The sequence below is a fragment of the Myiozetetes cayanensis genome, unplaced genomic scaffold, assembly GCF_022539395.1.
Source record: "Myiozetetes cayanensis isolate MyiCay16 unplaced genomic scaffold, myiCay2020 scf6-25, whole genome shotgun sequence".
NCBI lineage: Eukaryota > Metazoa > Chordata > Aves > Passeriformes > Tyrannidae > Myiozetetes > Myiozetetes cayanensis.
Genome location: NW_026087853.1, coordinates 46,274,893 through 46,291,904, shown reverse-complemented (window position 1 = coordinate 46,291,904; position 17,012 = coordinate 46,274,893). Strand labels below are relative to the sequence as shown.

The window sequence follows — 17,012 nt, the reverse complement described above, 5'->3', positions numbered from 1 at the left end:
CCGAGAGCAGCCGAGGCCTCGCCGTGCCCGGCTTGGGAGGGGCTGCTGGCTGGGGAGCGCGTCCCCCTCACACCACTTTCGGGAGGGTGCGAAAAAAGGCCGGAAAACCTGGAAAGAACAGAAAAAAAACACCCAAGAGGGGGAAGTTAAAGTCAGGGCAGAAGGAGCACGCGCGGCCGGGAGGGCCCCTCGTGACTGATTTCACGCTGTTTATTCCCGTTTGGCGGGGGCTGAGTCACGGCCCGAGGCGCCGGGGCCAGCCCGGCAGGGGGGGCCGTGAGGCAGCGCCCCCGGGCCCGCTCCCCGCTCCGCTCCGCCCCGGCCCGGCCCGGCCCGCCTTCACGTGACGCCGCCCGTTGCAATTTTAGACCGTCAGCTGACTCGAGAAATCCCTGGAGAGGGGCCGCCGTGACTACAAAAACAGGGACGGCAGACCGGGAGCGGTGTCGCGGCCTCTCAGCGTCGGGACCCTCCAGCCTCTGACCCCCCCCCCCCGTCACCGCCATCGCCGCCATGGGGCCCCGCGGCCTCCTCTTGCTGCTCGCCCTGGCCGGGTCCTGCGCCGCCCTCATCAGGTGAGACGTGGGGGTTGCTCGGGGGCTGCTGAGCCGCCCGGGCGGAGCGGGGGACGTGGGACAGGCACCGCCGGTGCTGCTGCGGCGGTGGCCTAAGGGCTCCTCTCGCAGCACTCCCACACGGTGCAGGGGGAAGGTCTGGGACCACCCCCCCACGATGGGGGTTTAAGGGCTCCAGCTCTCCCTGCTCATGGAGGGGCCTCTCGCTCCAGCTTCCGCTACACCTGGTGACCTTGGGCAGCCAACCCAACTCCTCCCGGCTTTGGGAAAAGCACTGAGCGCAGCACAGCATGGGGGTCCAGCACGTCGTGCTGGCAGGAACCCAAACCTCATCCACCTCGTGCTGGCGTGTCCCCTGTTTTCAGTGGAGTCCTGCTGCCCCCCTTCCACGGGCCCACCCATCCTTACACACACCCGTTTAACAGGTGGGTGTTTGCCTTCCCCACACAGGATCCCCCTGACCAAGTTCACCTCCATGCGGCGGGTTCTGAACGAGGTCGGCAGCGAGATCCCAGATGTGAACGCCCTCACCCAGGTCCTCAAGTTCAAGATGGGCTTTGCTGATGCGGAGCCCACTCCCGAGATTTTGAAGAACTACATGGATGTGAGTAACAACCCCCTGCCAACCGCCCCCTCACTGCAGTGGACCCCAGCACACGGCAAGCAGCTGTCACTTCTAGGGGTACCCATCCCAAGGAGGTGGTGGGATATGCCAGCCTCACTGTCCCACCACAGCTGGGAAGGTAAAGGAGGGAGAGATGTTGGTCTCATAGGACAGTTTCATGCACCTCCATGGCTTAGTGGGTGGGCGTCAAAAGGTGCTTCCCATCATTGCTAAACTAAAAATATTAATACTAATAATTATAATAATAATGACAACAGCAAACAACCCACTGCCACCCAAGCAGGAGCATTTCAGTTTGTGACCCATTTCCTTTCCCCTTTGTCAGTAATTAACAGTCATAAATAGAGGCCTGCTGACTTGCAGTCCTTCCTAGCCCATTTGGGTAGTACTTTTGGCAAGACAGGGGCATAAAAATCATGCTCCACTCCTTAAGGCATTGAGGCATAAAACAGTGAGCACGGGGTAGAGGAAGAAGGCTCAGACTGGGAGCCAGCTTGTTACGGGACTGGGGATGCAAACTTCCTCTCCCTGTTCTCCATTATTCTACACTGCCTTGGGAAAAGCCACCCTGCACTTCCACTTTCTTCTCAGCAACTTAGGGAGCAAGGGGACCTTCGTGGTGGTGAAAAGAGAAGCCAGATAAAGGACATGAAGTTTGCCCTTGCCTGGCTGCCAGACACATGTGGGGTTTACTATTTCTGGGTGCCTCACTGGGTACCTTCACAGCTCTTGGCAGGGTAGGATGTGAGCACTGGCTGTCAGAGTAAGCTAGCCTCAGATATTTGGGCATTCATTCAGGATATTGCCCCCTGCTTCCCTTTTCCAGGGGCTCTTGTCATCCCGTCTGCACCGTCCTGTGCTGGGAAGGGCCACCTCTGTTTCAGTTGGTCGTGTTGAAAGCCAGGGCACCGCGGTTATGTCACGGTGTTGTCTCTTGCAACCACAACTCAGACCGCCTCAGGGAAGGACTGTTCTCCCTTGTCACAGGGGCACCAGTGCAACCTGTGGTGGGAGATAAGGAACCTTTGGGTCCCTCCCGGCCTGGCTGAAAAAGCTTTTGCCATGGAGGGAACTCTTGAGCCAAAAGGCACGACCCGCCCTAGAGTGCTTCGTATGCTCCATTCCGGCCCTGGGACCCTTTGTGGGTCTGTGTATGTGATGTACAGGGCCCCTGTAGGGGGGGTTGATTTTCAAGCCCCGGCAATAATTACAGAAACACTGAAAAACAAGTGCTGCCTCCCCATTTTGGCTAATTGCAATGGATTGTTAATTACTCGGGGAGCAACCCTTGCAAACTAAGCGCACAGGAGGTAAACAGCTTTGATAATCCTGTTTTCTCCCTGTACCTTAATTAAGTGCATGGGGGGTTTGGAAAAGCTACTGGCTGACTTCCCTTGCTAGCAGCCTTCTCTCCAGGGCTCTGATCGAGCTGCTCACCAGGCGCAACACAGCCCTCTGCCTGTTTGGTAGGACTGGGATAAAATAGATCCATAAAAACAGGCTCCCAAAAGGGGACCTACCTAGTATTCCCTATTCATTCTCTCCTCTGCGGGTAGAGGGATGCCTTGCAAACAGCTCAGCCATTCAGGTTTCTTCCAGTCCCAGCAGAGGTGCAGTCGCAGGGCAGAGGGGTATCTGTCATATACCTGTGCTACAGGTATCTCTCAGACTTTCACCCTGCAGGCCTAAATCCACCTCTGGTGGCGCTGTTGATGCCCTCTGTTCCCACCACTCCTCCAGTCTTCCAGGTCCCATGACTGAGCAGTTGTTTATTCCTCCCTACCTGGGAGCTAACCAGCAAACACCAAAAACCCCAGCAGCTGTACCTCCACCCATGGTGGGCAGAGCTGCTGCTCGCTGCAACCCACAGCTCCTTTGAGAACCCACCAGCAAAGCTGCTTCCCAGCCAGTTTCAGCTTTTCAATAATGCAGGTGTTTTACTTGGCTTCCTTCCATCGTTTTTCTCTTCCTTATAGTGAACTTCATGCTAGCCTGCAGACCTTCCCTCTTCTCTTCTTCCCTGTCTCCATGCCCCAAATGTCCTCCCCCGCACACACCCATCCCAGTTGTCCCGGATTTATCCTTTTCACACCCACTGTAATGAGTTGTGAACACTGAAGGGGAGCCTCCCTTTCGGAGAACAAAGGCTGGGAGCTCATCAGTGCCAAAACCAAGAGGCGGGCAGTGTCTAGATAAGAAACTGATCCTCTATTCAACTCTAAGAGGTTTTTGATCTTTAATCCATACTTTTAGCCAGCTTCCTCTGCTCATGGCTTCCTTCTCCTTTGCAGGCCCAGTATTACGGCGAAATCGGCATCGGGACGCCCCCTCAGAATTTCACTGTGATCTTTGACACTGGCTCCTCCAACCTCTGGGTGCCCTCTGTGCACTGTTCCATATTGGACATCGCCTGCAGTAAGTGTTTACAGATGCCAAGAACTGCTCAATATCTTCTTCCCTGCAAAATGCAGAAGCTTTGCAGCTTGCCAGAGGCTGATGGGCTCTTTAGGGTCAGAACTGGAAATATAGTCCCAACCTCCTGCACCCATTCTTCATTACTCCCTTCCTGGTTTTTTTTTTCCCCTTCCAAGTCATCCACGCACAGGGCCAAATCTTCTCCAACAGCCTTGGCACTGCAGCAGAGGAGCATCATCATAGGTTGTGATGTTTCTCCCCAGATTATAGACCAATGCCCCATTGCGCAAGGCTGACTTTTTTAAGTCAGCCTCCTGCCAGATCTGATACAAACTGTCCTAGTTTCTGGGTTATTGCTGCACAGAGCATGTACATGCATGTTTATGGAGTTATAATTAACGAGAGCCAGGTAGGCACAATGAGATGAGAACATCTTAGGGACTACAAGTTTTTTTGCTTTGCGTTCCTATGCAATAAACCTCCACAGCTGAAGATGTCAAACCTGGCTATGGCAAAATGCCATTTAAAAGCCACTGGCTGTGCTGCTTAAGCAGAGTGGAGTCAACAGATGCAACCATGAAAGGCATTCCACAGTGCTCATTGGGAGTAGGGTGGAAATTTTGGCTTCTTCCATGTCCCTGTAGTGCCCAGAGAGGAGACAGATCTTCTTTTTGGATATGTGAAGTGAGATTTAGGACATAGGTAGGGAGGTCCAGACCTGGTCTGTCTTGGGGGTTCCTGATGTGTAGCAGGGAACTGGTTTCTCAAGGCAGTGGCTTGTGAGGCGCTAGGACCAAAGGGCTCATGAGTTTACAAGGAGTTTAACCTCCTACCAGACTGGGATCCAAACTGGGACCCAGACAGCCTCGCCAGGGAAGGCCCCATGTAGCATGTTGGTTTCTGTATGGCTCAGCTGGTCCTCAGCCATCATCTGCACTGCTCAGCAGGCAGTCATGGAGCTGCGCTGGCCAACTCGTGACTTGGGAGGAGTCTGTGGAGGAGGAATCTGCCCGGCCGTAAAACCACAGATATCTTACAGCTCCCAATCCATCCAAGAGGAAAAACAGCTTAGACTAGGGGAAAGCCCTTCTTCTCTGCAACTAAAAGAATATTTTGAGCCCTCTCTGTACAAAAAAAAAAAAATAAAAAAGCCAAGTAGTCTTAGTAAAAGAAACAGGTAAGTCCATGAGGAGAAAATGCTCATGCCCAGAGTAGGCTATATTTAAAGCCACCCTGGTTCTCCAGGACATGGGGGTACGTGTTTTGCTCTGCTAATGCACCCTGACACACCAGCCATATAACCACTAGGCTTTTAATAACCAGTGGCCAAATCCGATTTAACAGCCTGAATTGGATCTGCCCACCTAATTCCCCAGACATTGAAAATGCTTTGTTAAGCAGTCTGGGCTTGGTAAATGCTGGTTCAGGCCAGCCAGGTGCCTTCACATCGTTGAGTGTCCATTTGTCCAGATAAGCTGGGTGGTGGTAGGGTTAGGTATCAGGAAACCACAGGTATCAAGGAGCACTAATGCTGTGTGTTCCCCTTCCTGACCACAGTGCTGCACCACAAGTACGACTCCTCTAAATCCAGGACTTACGTGAAGAATGGCACCGCCTTTTCCATCCACTATGGGACAGGGAGCCTTACTGGGTTCCTCAGCGAGGACGTAGTCACGGTGAGTTACAACCGCCCTTACCCTGAGCTGCCCCAGACTCTGTTGGGTAGAGCACTTGAAGGGGTTTGATTTCAACAGGTCTCCCTTCTTGAGTGTCCTGCTCATATAGAGCATGCTTCAGTGCTTTGTTTCCAAGTGCTTTGAAATGACGTGGCGATTATGATTATGGAAGTGACAATGACCATGGCAGGCAGAAAGGGGGAAGGTATTAATCTGCAAGTCAGCAGGCTGGGAGCAGGGACTGCACACATGATGCCCTGCAAACATGGTTTCTGGCCATCTCTCCAGTCCTCTTCCTCATGACTGTAGAAACTCCCCAGCCCAAACACACACCAGCACCACTGCACAGACTGCTGGTGGTACCCAGCTTGTTCCTGGACAGTATCCACACATTAGTGGATGTCCACATGGGCAGCTTCCCAAACACAGGCCAGAAATGGTCTCTTAACTGTCCCATCCTGGTCTCGCATCAAGAACTGGTGCTTAGGGTAACACCTTGGGGGGAGGTTCCCCAGCTTGAGTTTGCTGGGTTGTTGGTGGTTGCTTCTCAGAGTTTCCTTTTCAGTGGGCAAAGGCTGAGCTTTCTGTCTTGTGAAGGGTAGGTGCCTTTCATGACTTCCTCCCTGGTCCAGATGCTCGTGAGAGTTTGCCAGCTGCTGAACCTCAGTGGTGCACATGCTCTCAGATTACTTGGTCTCCTGGCAGCATTAAGAGCATATGTTTGCTTTGCAGGGGGGGGAGAGACAAAGCAGAAGTTTTGAATTAAGCACATAAATCTAGGGATTTAGATGTTTCTGCGTAGGTTCAGCTGAAAAGTACTGCCTTACCAATTTCATCAGAATCAAAAGAAAAATATCCAAGAGAAGCCTAAAGTGTGTGACTCAGGCAAGGTACATTCTTTAGCTCATCCTTACACCACGGAAATTTCAGCCTAGCCTGGAAGCACCAGCCATTGCCTTTACACTGCATCCAAGGCAAACAGCAAACTTTACTATCCTTAGAAAGTGTGGGCCTGTTTAGCCACTTTCCAACTTAATGCAAGAGCTGAAGTGAGTCAGAAGGAAAATTGCAACTTTTTCTCTTTTTTTGGTCTGTAATTCTCACCCTAATGCATGCTTGCTAATTAGCTCTCCACTTCCTGGCAGCTCAGAGTGAGGATTTTGTGCCTGAGTTTGTTTGGGAAGTGGGGATGGCTCTTGGCAAACAACACAGCTTGTAGCATTTGGTTTCTGTCTGCGCAGAAGCAAGAGAAACCTGTCGTGTAGCTGAGCAGTGTCAGGCCTGTAGTACACAGGAGCAAGGGCAACTCAAAGGGTTGGGGACCTTCAGCTTGGACGCCAAGATGTTTCCTCTGATTCAGAGCATGCCATAGGCACGCTCCCAGTCAAGTGTAGTCTGGCAATACAGACGTTTGAAATAGCCTTCAGTGTGACCTACTTGGCTCCAGACATCTCACCAAAAGGTGCTGGTTGTCAGGTAGTCCAGAATTTCTTTTTGAGAGGGTGATGAGCTCCCGTGAAATGTCCTCTCTCCTTCTGTGGAGGAGCAATGCCCTGTAGCACCGCGCTCTCCAGTGCTGCTTGTTCTCCAAAGAGCAACAGGTTCAGCCAGCCCTCTGCTGCTCAGGCGTCTCATCCCTTTATCACAGCCCGACCTTGGGATGTCCTTCAAGGACAGCAGAGGGAATTCACTGGCCATGGGGCATGAGGTCTCTCCCATGACTGCAGTGCAGATGCACCACACAGGAGATGCCCTTCCTTGCCTCTCCCCTGTGCCTCTGCACCCCAAGCCCTGGTGCCAAACTGTACCACAGAAGCCCTCACCTCATAAGTCTGCCTTTGCCATCCAGCGCTTGCCTGCTGACTGAGGCCTGTAACAAGGAGGCCAGATGAGCTGTGGGGTGCCAACACCTGTCTGCAAAGTCCTGGAGGGCAGCCACTACACAGCCATCCACTGATCATGATTTTTGATTGCTCTGTCTCTGGGCAAGAGCCAGGAGAGCGACAGAGGCAAAGATCTGTCACCTGGCAGCAGCACTCTGCTATAGATGGTCTTGGATTTCAGTCTTGCTGAGGACCAAGTGCAGGCAGGGTCTGCTGAGACCCTATGACCAGGCAGATACCTGCCTCCCCCTTGGGAAGTGCAAGCAGGGCAATACCCAAACAAACCTGGTGCTCAGTGTTATCAGTCTGTTGCATTTTTATTTTAAGTGGCAGCTTTATTGAACTTTCTGAGCTGCTGCAGGACCAGCTGTGCCGAATGGTGGCTTTTGTAAACCTGCAGCAAACAACTGGGGCACTCGCCACGTGCCAGCGAGAGGATGTGCCGCTGTACTCTTTCACCCCACATCCTGCCCTGTGGCTTTCAGCTTTTGCAAGGCTCGATCACCCTTTCCTACTGCAATCCTCCAATACCATTAAAGGCAGCACTGCTATCCCAGCCTTGCAGTGTCTAGCCCTGGGGGGATATTAGTAATTTACAGGGATCGTTATCTGCCATCAGGTAGGAGAGGCCAGCTTGTCAGTCCAGCCTGGTTCACTACAGGGCTGCTGGCTGCAGGCTGAGAGGCTGAAATTGTCCTAGCATGGATGCTAAAATTGCCTGTGGTCAGCCAGAAGCTCACAAACCTCCTGAACTGCGAAAGCCAGGAGCCAGCAGATGCGTCCTGCTCTTCATCAGCAGAGCTATCCTGCTTTCTGCAATCTTCTTTCCGGGGATCTGCCCTTGCAAGGCGTTTCAGCTTTCCAGTGGGGAATGCCAGTCCTTCTCATGGTTGGCAAGAGCGGTGACCTTTGAATTCTCAGTACTCCACTTTCTATTTTTGTGCTTCAGGCTCAACCTCGATTTCTTGGCTGGTCTTCTCCCCTCCCATGGGAGGTCTCTGCAGGGTGGTGGCTCTTTCAAGAGATGCAGCAATATCCTGGGGATGTTTCTTATGTAGGGGAGATCATAGGGGTTGTGGGCAGAGGTGAGAGGGATTTGTGCTCCCAACCGCTGATGGGTGCAGCACCCCAGGAGGAGGATACAGAGATGACTTAGATGTCCAGAGTGGGGAAAAGGATTAAAAATGCAGCACAAGAGTTTTTCAGACCGGGAGGAAACTATGAAGTAGATGATAGGGGAAGGGATGTAGAGGGGACAAAGTGATATAGGTCTGTCTGTGCAAAGAGGAGGAGCTGCAGAATGGCATGGCCAGTGCCAGGACCCAGCAAAAGGCTAAAAGGGCTGAGTGAGGTGGGCAAAGAGCAAAGGGAGGCTCCTGCCCTTAAAGGTGTACTGGGCCTTGCAGGGACTCAGGAGGTTCCACTGTGCAGCCAGAGTTGCCTGTTTCTTCCCCTGACAAGGGTATCTGGTTTCAGCAGCTGCCTACAAATGCAACAGTGAAAGCAGGCAGGAGTGTGGCAGCACACTGAGGGACACACTACAGCCTGTGTTCAGTGAGATACCATTACCACCCTGGTCCCATGTGTCAGTTTTCTTTACAGTCTGCTTTTCCCTTCCTTCCCCATCTCCCCACAGCTTGGTGACTTGAAAATCAAGCATCAGGTCTTCGGGGAGGCCGTGAAGCAGCCAGGCATGACATTCATCGCTGCCAAGTTTGACGGCATCCTGGGCATGGCGTTCCCAAGGATCTCTGTGGACCAGGTCACCCCTTTCTTTGATAACATCATGGAACAGAAGCTGATCGAGAAAAATATGTTCTCTTTCTACCTGAACAGGTAGTGTTGGGTTTGGTGGCACACCTCTCATTGCGAGGGCAAACCAAGTGGGCTTTTCTCTGTCTCCCAGTAGCACTTCTTGTCATCTGCTGTTTTACACTCTGACCAGCACTTCCCAGTTAGATAAGCCTCAGCAAGTTCTGCTTGCAGGAACAGTCAGGCCAAAATCTCTTCTGTTTACTGCTTTGGAATAACAAGAAGGGAAGTAGAAATGCAACTATTTTACTGATAAAATGCTGGGTAGATCTGCAACCAGATTTTTTAACTGATGAAGACAAAGGATGATTCCAGAGGAAAAAGAAACAAACAGGACTGCGATCATGAAATTGCGTGCTGCTTGTGCAGTCCCCTTTAGAGGGGTGAACACTGCCCCAGTCTGCTGCCAAAATCCCTAAGCCACATGGCCACCCCCAGGCAAGCATGCCCCCCTCCAGTCTTCACTAATGATGGGGCTAAATGCTCTCTCTCTCACCCCCTGCGAAATAATCTGCAGCTTTCAGCACCTTCCCGCCCACTACTACTCCCCCCAGGACACCCCATCACCCTCCTGGCACTGCAGCAGGGACTCTGAACTACTTCAGCCCAAAAAGTAGCACGTCAGGAGCAGGGAGGGCAGAGAGAGCTGCTGCTGGCTGTTCAAGCACCAGCCCTCCCCCATCACCATATTTCTTCCCATCTGCTTGGCAGTGAGCTTTTATCTGATGGTAACCTTGAGAATTCACTCCAAGGCTGCTGGTTGGCACAGCGTCAAGTGCAGATAACCTAACCCTGCATCAGCCTTGTCCAGCCCTGCACAGGCACTTTTTACAAGCAGATATTTGGGGGATCCTTATGTCAGTGCTCAGTTCCCCTTTGCCATCCCCCTTCTCTGCCAAGAGTTTTGGCAGGTGTCTGGGAGAAAGCACTAGGGGAAAAGCTGCAGGACCAAAATATTCCCGTTTCCCCAGCCCAGCCTATCTCACAGCATCTGTCCTTCTGTTGACGTAACGTAGCTCAGTGTCCATTTCCAGTGCTGCTAAGGCTGTGCTTTACTCCCAAGCATCCCAGCATGCATTTTGGGGTGATGTTAAGGGGGTTTTTCTCACCCTACCCCTGATGTTCACAGGTTTGGGTGTTGTTTTTCAGAGACCCCAATGCTCAACCCGGTGGTGAGCTGCTCCTGGGAGGGACTGACCCCAAGTACTACACCGGCGACTTCAGTTGGATGAATGTCACGCGCAAGGCTTACTGGCAGATCCACATGGACTCGTAAGTTCCCCTCTCCACCAGACTACATGCATGGGGTCACGTGTGCAGACAGCACATGCCCGGGGCTGGGCTGAGATCCTCCCCCCAAAGGAATCACCTCTGTCCCTGCAACACATCCACACCAAAAAAAAGCAGATTAAAATCCCAGCCTGGGTTGTTTGTCTCTGGAAGGGGAGGAGAGGCAGAAGCCATAAGGAGGTGTTCTGCAAAATCCTTTACTTTTATTTATGGTTTGACCCTTAAAAACGCCTACTGCATCCTTGCGAACTGGGGGAAAGATGCCAGTGTGTCCTGCTTGCAGGCAAGGCGAGCCCCATGTGTTAAACCCCAGTTTTGCTCAGCTCTTAGCAAGGCCTGAGCTGCCTGGCTCACTTGCAGACAGCTCCAGAGGAGCAGGATGAGGCCGCAGGAAGCCAGCCCTTGAGTGAAGGGCACGGCGCAGCAATCAGCACGCATTGTTGGAGGCAGAGGGGAGGAGAGCAGGCTGAGCTGCCGTCCGCCAGCCCCGCGGTCTATTCTGAGCTTTCCCACGTGATGGGAACTTAAAAGTGGCCTGTGATCAGAGTGTGTCCTTTTCCTGGGAATCGCATCCCTCCCCAGCGCAGGGTTTTAGTTCTCATTTTCCCCCAGCCCTGCTGCGTTGGCAAAGTGTGGCAGACCCTTGGCTGGAAGGCTTTGTTTGTCTGCACTGCTGTGAAATGTGATGCGGGTGAGGAAGCCAAGCAGCTCCTGTCATGCCTCTTCTTTGTACAGGAACCCTTCCCTTGCCCACAGTTGTCACACCACCCCTTTAACCCTTCGTTTTTTGCCGTAGCACAATACAAGTCCATAATGCATTGCCCTTAGCTCGCTCCCTTGTCTATCAGGAGTGGTGCTTGTTCTGGAGTGCAGGTAGCAGGCAGGGTACATAGGGAACTGTCCAGGCTCTGTGCAGAAATGCAGCAACACCTCAAGGCACCTGCTCAATCACGATCAAATGACAAGGAGCCAGGGGGTCTGTGCACTGAGTTGGTGCTGCATCAGTATTTCTGAGCACCTGGCCTTCCTGGGCATCTGTCACAGACCTGCCACGTGTGCCTGTGTACTTCCTGGGCTCAGCCATCAACTCTTTGCCTGCTGCTTCCTGCAGCCTTCACTGGGTGGCCTCTAATGATTGTGTTCTGCCTGGGCATCTCTCTGCAGGGTGGTGGTTGGCAACGGGACAGCTCTGTGTAATGGGGGCTGCGAGGCCATCGTGGACACAGGAACCTCACTCATCACTGGCCCTAAAGCAGAAGTGAAGGAGATACAGAAAGCCATTGGTGCAAAACCACTCATCAAAGGCGAGGTGAGGCTGGGCTGAGAATGTGGGGATTTATGGCCATCATAGCATCTGCTCTTATACCCTACTTTGTACCCACGTGCTTGTTGAGACTCAGGTCTTCTGCTCCCTCTGATCTCCATTTCCAGCCTGTGCTCCTGGAAAAGCCTCTGGCATAGCAGGGACTCCTTCGTCTTTTGACCCTGGGTAGCATTCACCACTCTGCTTGTGCTCATGGTGGAAGGCCCAGGTCCCATGAACTGTGGGAGGCTTCAGGTCACTGCTGCCACCCGTCTCTGGGAGGTGGAAGAAAAGGGGTCTGAGTTGCAGCCAAGGCCGAGGATTCACATTAATGTGAGTCTAGAGGCACTTTAATACAAGTGTATTTACTGCAGAGGACAACCCTTTGCTGCCAGGTTTTTAACATCAAAGCTCATCTCACAAGGTTCTCTCTCCTCCCTGAAATTGTGGAAGAACATGGATTATAAAGACCCTCTAGAAAAAATACCCTGCTCTGAAACCCCTCCCAAATCACAGAATCATGAGCACTTGTAAGGCATTTCTGCAGTGTCAGAGACCCCATGCTGCAGCAACAGCTGGCTTAGGCCTGCCATCATCCCCAAGACTTGCCAGTGTTAATGAGACTGGCTTTGTCTGTTCATTACATCGTGAGCCCCTGTTTATGTCTGTAGGCTTTACTGAGCCACAGCTGCCTCTCCTGTGTCAAAGACCCCCCAGCTGTGCCACATTGGCTGTTGCATCCTGGGACTCAGCAGAGCCAAAAGCTGAATCCAACATCCTTTGGCTCCATCTCCATCCATAAAGTCCTCTGACCCCTCAGCTTGCAGCCCTAGGGAAGGAGCAGCCTACTTATCCCAGCTCAAGCTTCTCCTGCACCTTGAGATGAGCCGGGTTGGGGAAAGACACAGGAAAGATGTGATTGTGCCCAAGAAAGACTGTGCCCTTTCCTGAGAGTGTGGAAGCTCCCATCTAAAGCCTTTACTCTTGCCATTTCAGTACCTGGTCCCCTGTGATAGAGTGCCAACGCTGCCTGTCGTCACAATAGCAATAGGAGGGAAGCCCTTTGAACTCACAGGAGAGCAGTATATCCTTAAGGTATGTCCAGGCAGCTTCTGCCAAACTTAACGCTTCTCCCCCAAGGCCTGACTTTTGCCTGTGCTGCTCAAACCTCAGCCATGAAATCCAAAACACAAGAGCAGCCAAAGCAACGCTGGTGCTTGAGAAAAAGTCTGAAAGACTGGGGTGTCAGGGTGGTGGCACAGCTGATGGACCCAGGCAACCTCACCAAAGTCTCTCAGGGATGAGACCCCATGCATAATGCTCATGAGGGATAGTAGGATGGGAGAGGAAGGGGTGGCAGGCTGTTGCATCACATTCTACAAACATGCAGCTCTTTCCTGCTGGATTATGGTGCCATGAGGCCAGTCTTATCATAGCAGAGGCCACCAGCCTATTGTTTAAGCCATCAGAATCAACTTGCAAGGACCATCTTGTGCAGGCTTTCACCAATGACTCTAATTCAGAGCTGTGTGGGCTGGGAGGTGTATGATCACGTGCAGCTTTACTCGATGCTTTAGTGCTTAAGGGAGGGAGAGCTGGGTTTGGAGCCGTAGGAGCAGTGGGTTGGGAGTTACTTTTGCGATCTTGGATCTCAGACTGGGAGAGGCTGAAGCGAAGCCATCCTTGCAGGTGTTCTTGCCAAGCCTGCAAGGTTGAGGGAAGGGAATGGCCTGCTTAAATTGAAGCTCTCGCTCTTCTGTCTAGGTTACTTCAGGAGGACAGACCATATGCATGAGTGGCTTTTCAGGCCTGGACATCCCACCCCCCGGGGGCCCACTCTGGATCCTGGGAGATGTGTTCATTGGTCGCTACTACACTGCCTTTGACCGTGATAACAACGTTGTTGGCTTTGCCAAAAGTACCTAAACACATAACCCCCACTGCCTCTGCCACACACACACTTACACACACACACGGGAGCTGTAGAGAAAGGTTACCAGTATTAGAAACCCAGTGAGTGGAATGGGAAAAAAAAAAAAAAAAAAGAAAGAGAAATGGAACTAGGTTTAAAATTACATGGAAAATAGTCATTAGTGCCCCGCTAGCTACTTTTTCCACTCCATTGAGTAAGTGGTTCTGAGAGGTCTCTAGCTGACAACTCCAGCTGGAGTAGTCCCTTGCTTTACTGCTAGGTCTTCCAGTAGTTATTTTTCAGAATGATTCTCGGAGCTGAGTGAGGCCCTCTCACCTCTCCCAGCACTGATGTCTTCCCTGGGTGAGGGACAGCCTGGCTGGAGCCAGCCCCTGGCACCTGTGTTCCTGCAGGGAGGCTGTGCTGCTGCTCTTGGGTTTGGGCTTCTGTGCTGGGGGAGAGGGATAGGGAAAGCTGTATGGCACATTACTTCTTGGTTTTTTTACTCATGAAGTGGGGGAGTGGACGATGGGGGAGAATCCGTCTTTATGACCCCTCCCTGGCAGGTTGAGGCAGTGACCAGTAGGTCATTTCTCAAGGGTTTATGCTGACTTGGTCCTACGAGAGCATGTCCTGGGCTGGAGCAATGGGGGAATCATGGCAACGTGCCCAAGGGGTGAGTTTCAGAACCCGAGAGCTCTGGTGGTGTGTTTTGTTTATGGATGGCACTAGTGAGAGAACTGGCAGGCATGGTGTCCATGTGCCTGACCTAAGGGGGCAAGGATTTGTAGGAGGGCTCTAGCCAGTGGGCAGTATGATTATTAAGAGGGTCAAGATAGGTTTTAATAGAGGTTACTTGAATTCAGGGCCATGAAGGTCCAGCCTTCTGCTGAGCAAAGTTATGTGACACAAGTTCTCTCGAGTTCAGTGAACTTCTTCCAGGTTCCCCAAAAACCAAATCTTCCCAGCTTCAACCACAGCCAGTGAGTTGAGAATAATGTTTCCTAAAGCAACTAAGTAATCTGCAAGCCGAAATCATACTGATAAAATCCGTACCTGTTTGTCAGTCATGTAAGAACTTTTGGAAACATGATTCACAGCATTTTTGAACTGTGTAAAACCCAAGAGACAGTTGGCAGAGCCAGCAAGGCTCCTGGGCAGGAGCATGGTGTGGCAGCTTCTGGACTTGCACTTTCTTTCCCTGCTGCCCTGTCCCAACTGCTTTTAACACTCTTGGTACCTGCTTTCTGCTTTACTAGTGCTGGTGAGTTCTGTTCATGTCCACCCTGTGTTGCAGATGGAGTGAGGCACAATCCTGCTTTGCAGAGGTTGTAGCTGATTTAGCTGTGCTCGCAGATCCTCCCAGAGCTGAGACCTGTGCTTATGGAGCCACTTGCTTCACTGGGCTGGCAGTGGTAGGCAAACACTGGTGGGGCTGGGAGGATGATAAAGTGAGTTTTAAGCAGTGCTGGGAAGCAGAAAGGAGCCTGCCGAGAATCCCAGCCCCTGTGCTAGGAGTAACAGGCTCTCTTAGCTTTCCCAGTGTGCTGGATCAGGTCCTGAAGTTAGGGAGTGGCAGCAGGTGAGGGGCAAAGCTGAGTGTGGCAACAGGACCAGATCAGCACCAGCCATGACCCCAGACAAGGCTAAACAGTAAAATCCTGGCTACCCAAAATTCACTGATAATCCTGCCAGCAGTACTGGTGGGGCCAAGGAATTTTCCAAGAAAGGTCTTTGGGCAGTGAGTGAAGAGATGGTTTTGCCTGGTGAAGTTCATATACATCATCCCCAGTACTGAATTCACCGTGAGCATCAGAGGCATAGGTGGGGAAGAAGTCCTGAGGTGAGTGGTGGGAGAACAGTTGAGCACAGAGCATGCAGGTCCCCTGTCCCTGTCTGCTGCAGCTGATCAGTTTGGCATTATAACCACACCTAGCCTTGGAGGCGTCTAGCATGGAGACTGGGACAGACATGGGCACACTTAGGACATTGTCCCCTGCAACCCCAGATGTGACAAATGCTGCTCCCAAAGTTGGTTTTTTTTGTGACTGGTCATAATCTTCACCTGGAACCCTGCATCTGAACACCAAAGGACTTCTGTTGCAGACCAACCGGAGAATAGTAGCATGTTACCAAAAAAAAAATCTTCAATAGGTACTTCAAAATCAGCAGATACTCAGCATCTCTCCAGAGATCCTCAGTTTCTCACCAGTTAACTGCCCAAAGCTTCTCCAAGTCCTGCTACATCGTTTCCCAGCTGCGGGATTTCTTCAGTGCGGTGAGATGGCCTCTCGGGTGCCCGCTGATCAGCCCTGATGCGTGGGGGAAGCTTGACGCGGACCTGGCAGTGGGTTTTGAATGTCTCCAGCATCAGACTGAAGCAGGTCGTGCAGCACAGCCCCAGACCCAGCTGGGCCGTGGCTGTGCTGGGCGCGCAGTGCCTTAGGCCGACGGTGTCGTAGCTCTGCGGTGACTCCAGGCTGGGCTGGTGTCGGCAGGCAGGCAGGAGGCTGCTGCCTGGGGAAAGAGCGTGGCCCAGAGCGATGCCCTGAGTGACATACTTGAGGATAGGCTGGAGGACCAGTTGACTGCAGTCTTTCCTGAATGGGTCTCCTCCCCTTGTTCTTTTATTTGCATTTTTAAACCAAACTCTATAATCGTGTGACTGGTTTTTTTTTAAATTAATTTGCTGTCAGAATTACTGTCTCTTCATAGAAAATTGAAAATAAAATACAGTATTTTCCCCCTTAACTCTGAGAGTGGTCTTTCCTTAAGCAGTTTGAGATGCCAGTCTCTGTCACTGTCCAGAGACTCTGTCTTCCCAACCTGTTGTCCCTGGACATCTGGTCTCCCACTTGAGTGGGAGACTCATGCATGGGCTCATGCATGTTTCAGAAGGGCTCCTTCCCTGCTCTCTGATAAGGGAATGTGCTAGGAGCCTGCTGGATTTGTCTTGTTGAGTGGATTAAAACATAACCCAGCCTTTGCAGGGTGACATGACAGTGTCATCTGCCTGACCCAGCACCACCAGGGCAGCAGGCACTTCCAGCATCCTTCCTAGTCTATGACCTTCTAGGGCCTCACCTCCTTAGCTGAGCATTGACAAGGGTAGTTCACTAACAGGGAACTCAGGCTGTCCCCCGGTCCTCTGGGCCAGTTAGAATAAGCTCCTGCTTGATTTAGGATTTGGAGTGGTCCTGTAGCAGCCAAAGTAGAACTTCGGTTTCTAAGTCTGACCTAAAAAGGTGTAAAATCTGGGGAAGTCCTAGAGCCCAGTGATTAAGAACATGGTGTGGAGTTTTTTTCCCAGTGTAGGAAAAATCCACCCCTCTTGCCTGGCTGTGTAATTTTTAGCCCTAGCACTGCTGTATGGGAGCTGGAGACTCTGAAGCAGAATAAAGGCCCCATGTGCCAGGTGGAAGATAAGAGCTAATCCCTACTTTGAAAAAAGCATCATCTACATAAGCAAGATGATGCAGCCAAGTCCCATCCCATCTTCTGAGCACAGATCTAAGCAACTG

The 17,012-nt window shown here is 52.0% G+C and overlaps 1 protein-coding gene across 1 annotated transcript; it reads left to right on the top strand.

Annotated features, from left to right (window-relative positions):
* Positions 1 to 275: 275 nt before the first annotated feature.
* CTSD (cathepsin D) lies at positions 276 to 16,242 on the top strand. Its single transcript, XM_050335829.1, has 9 exons — positions 276 to 575; positions 1,026 to 1,179; positions 3,492 to 3,615; positions 5,173 to 5,291; positions 8,811 to 9,010; positions 10,136 to 10,258; positions 11,441 to 11,585; positions 12,576 to 12,674; positions 13,344 to 16,242. Exons 1-9 carry the CDS (start codon positions 514 to 516, stop codon positions 13,503 to 13,505), a joined length of 1,188 nt encoding a protein of 395 aa, XP_050191786.1. The 5' UTR covers positions 276 to 513; the 3' UTR covers positions 13,506 to 16,242.
* The last annotated feature ends 770 nt before the right edge of the window (positions 16,243 to 17,012 follow it).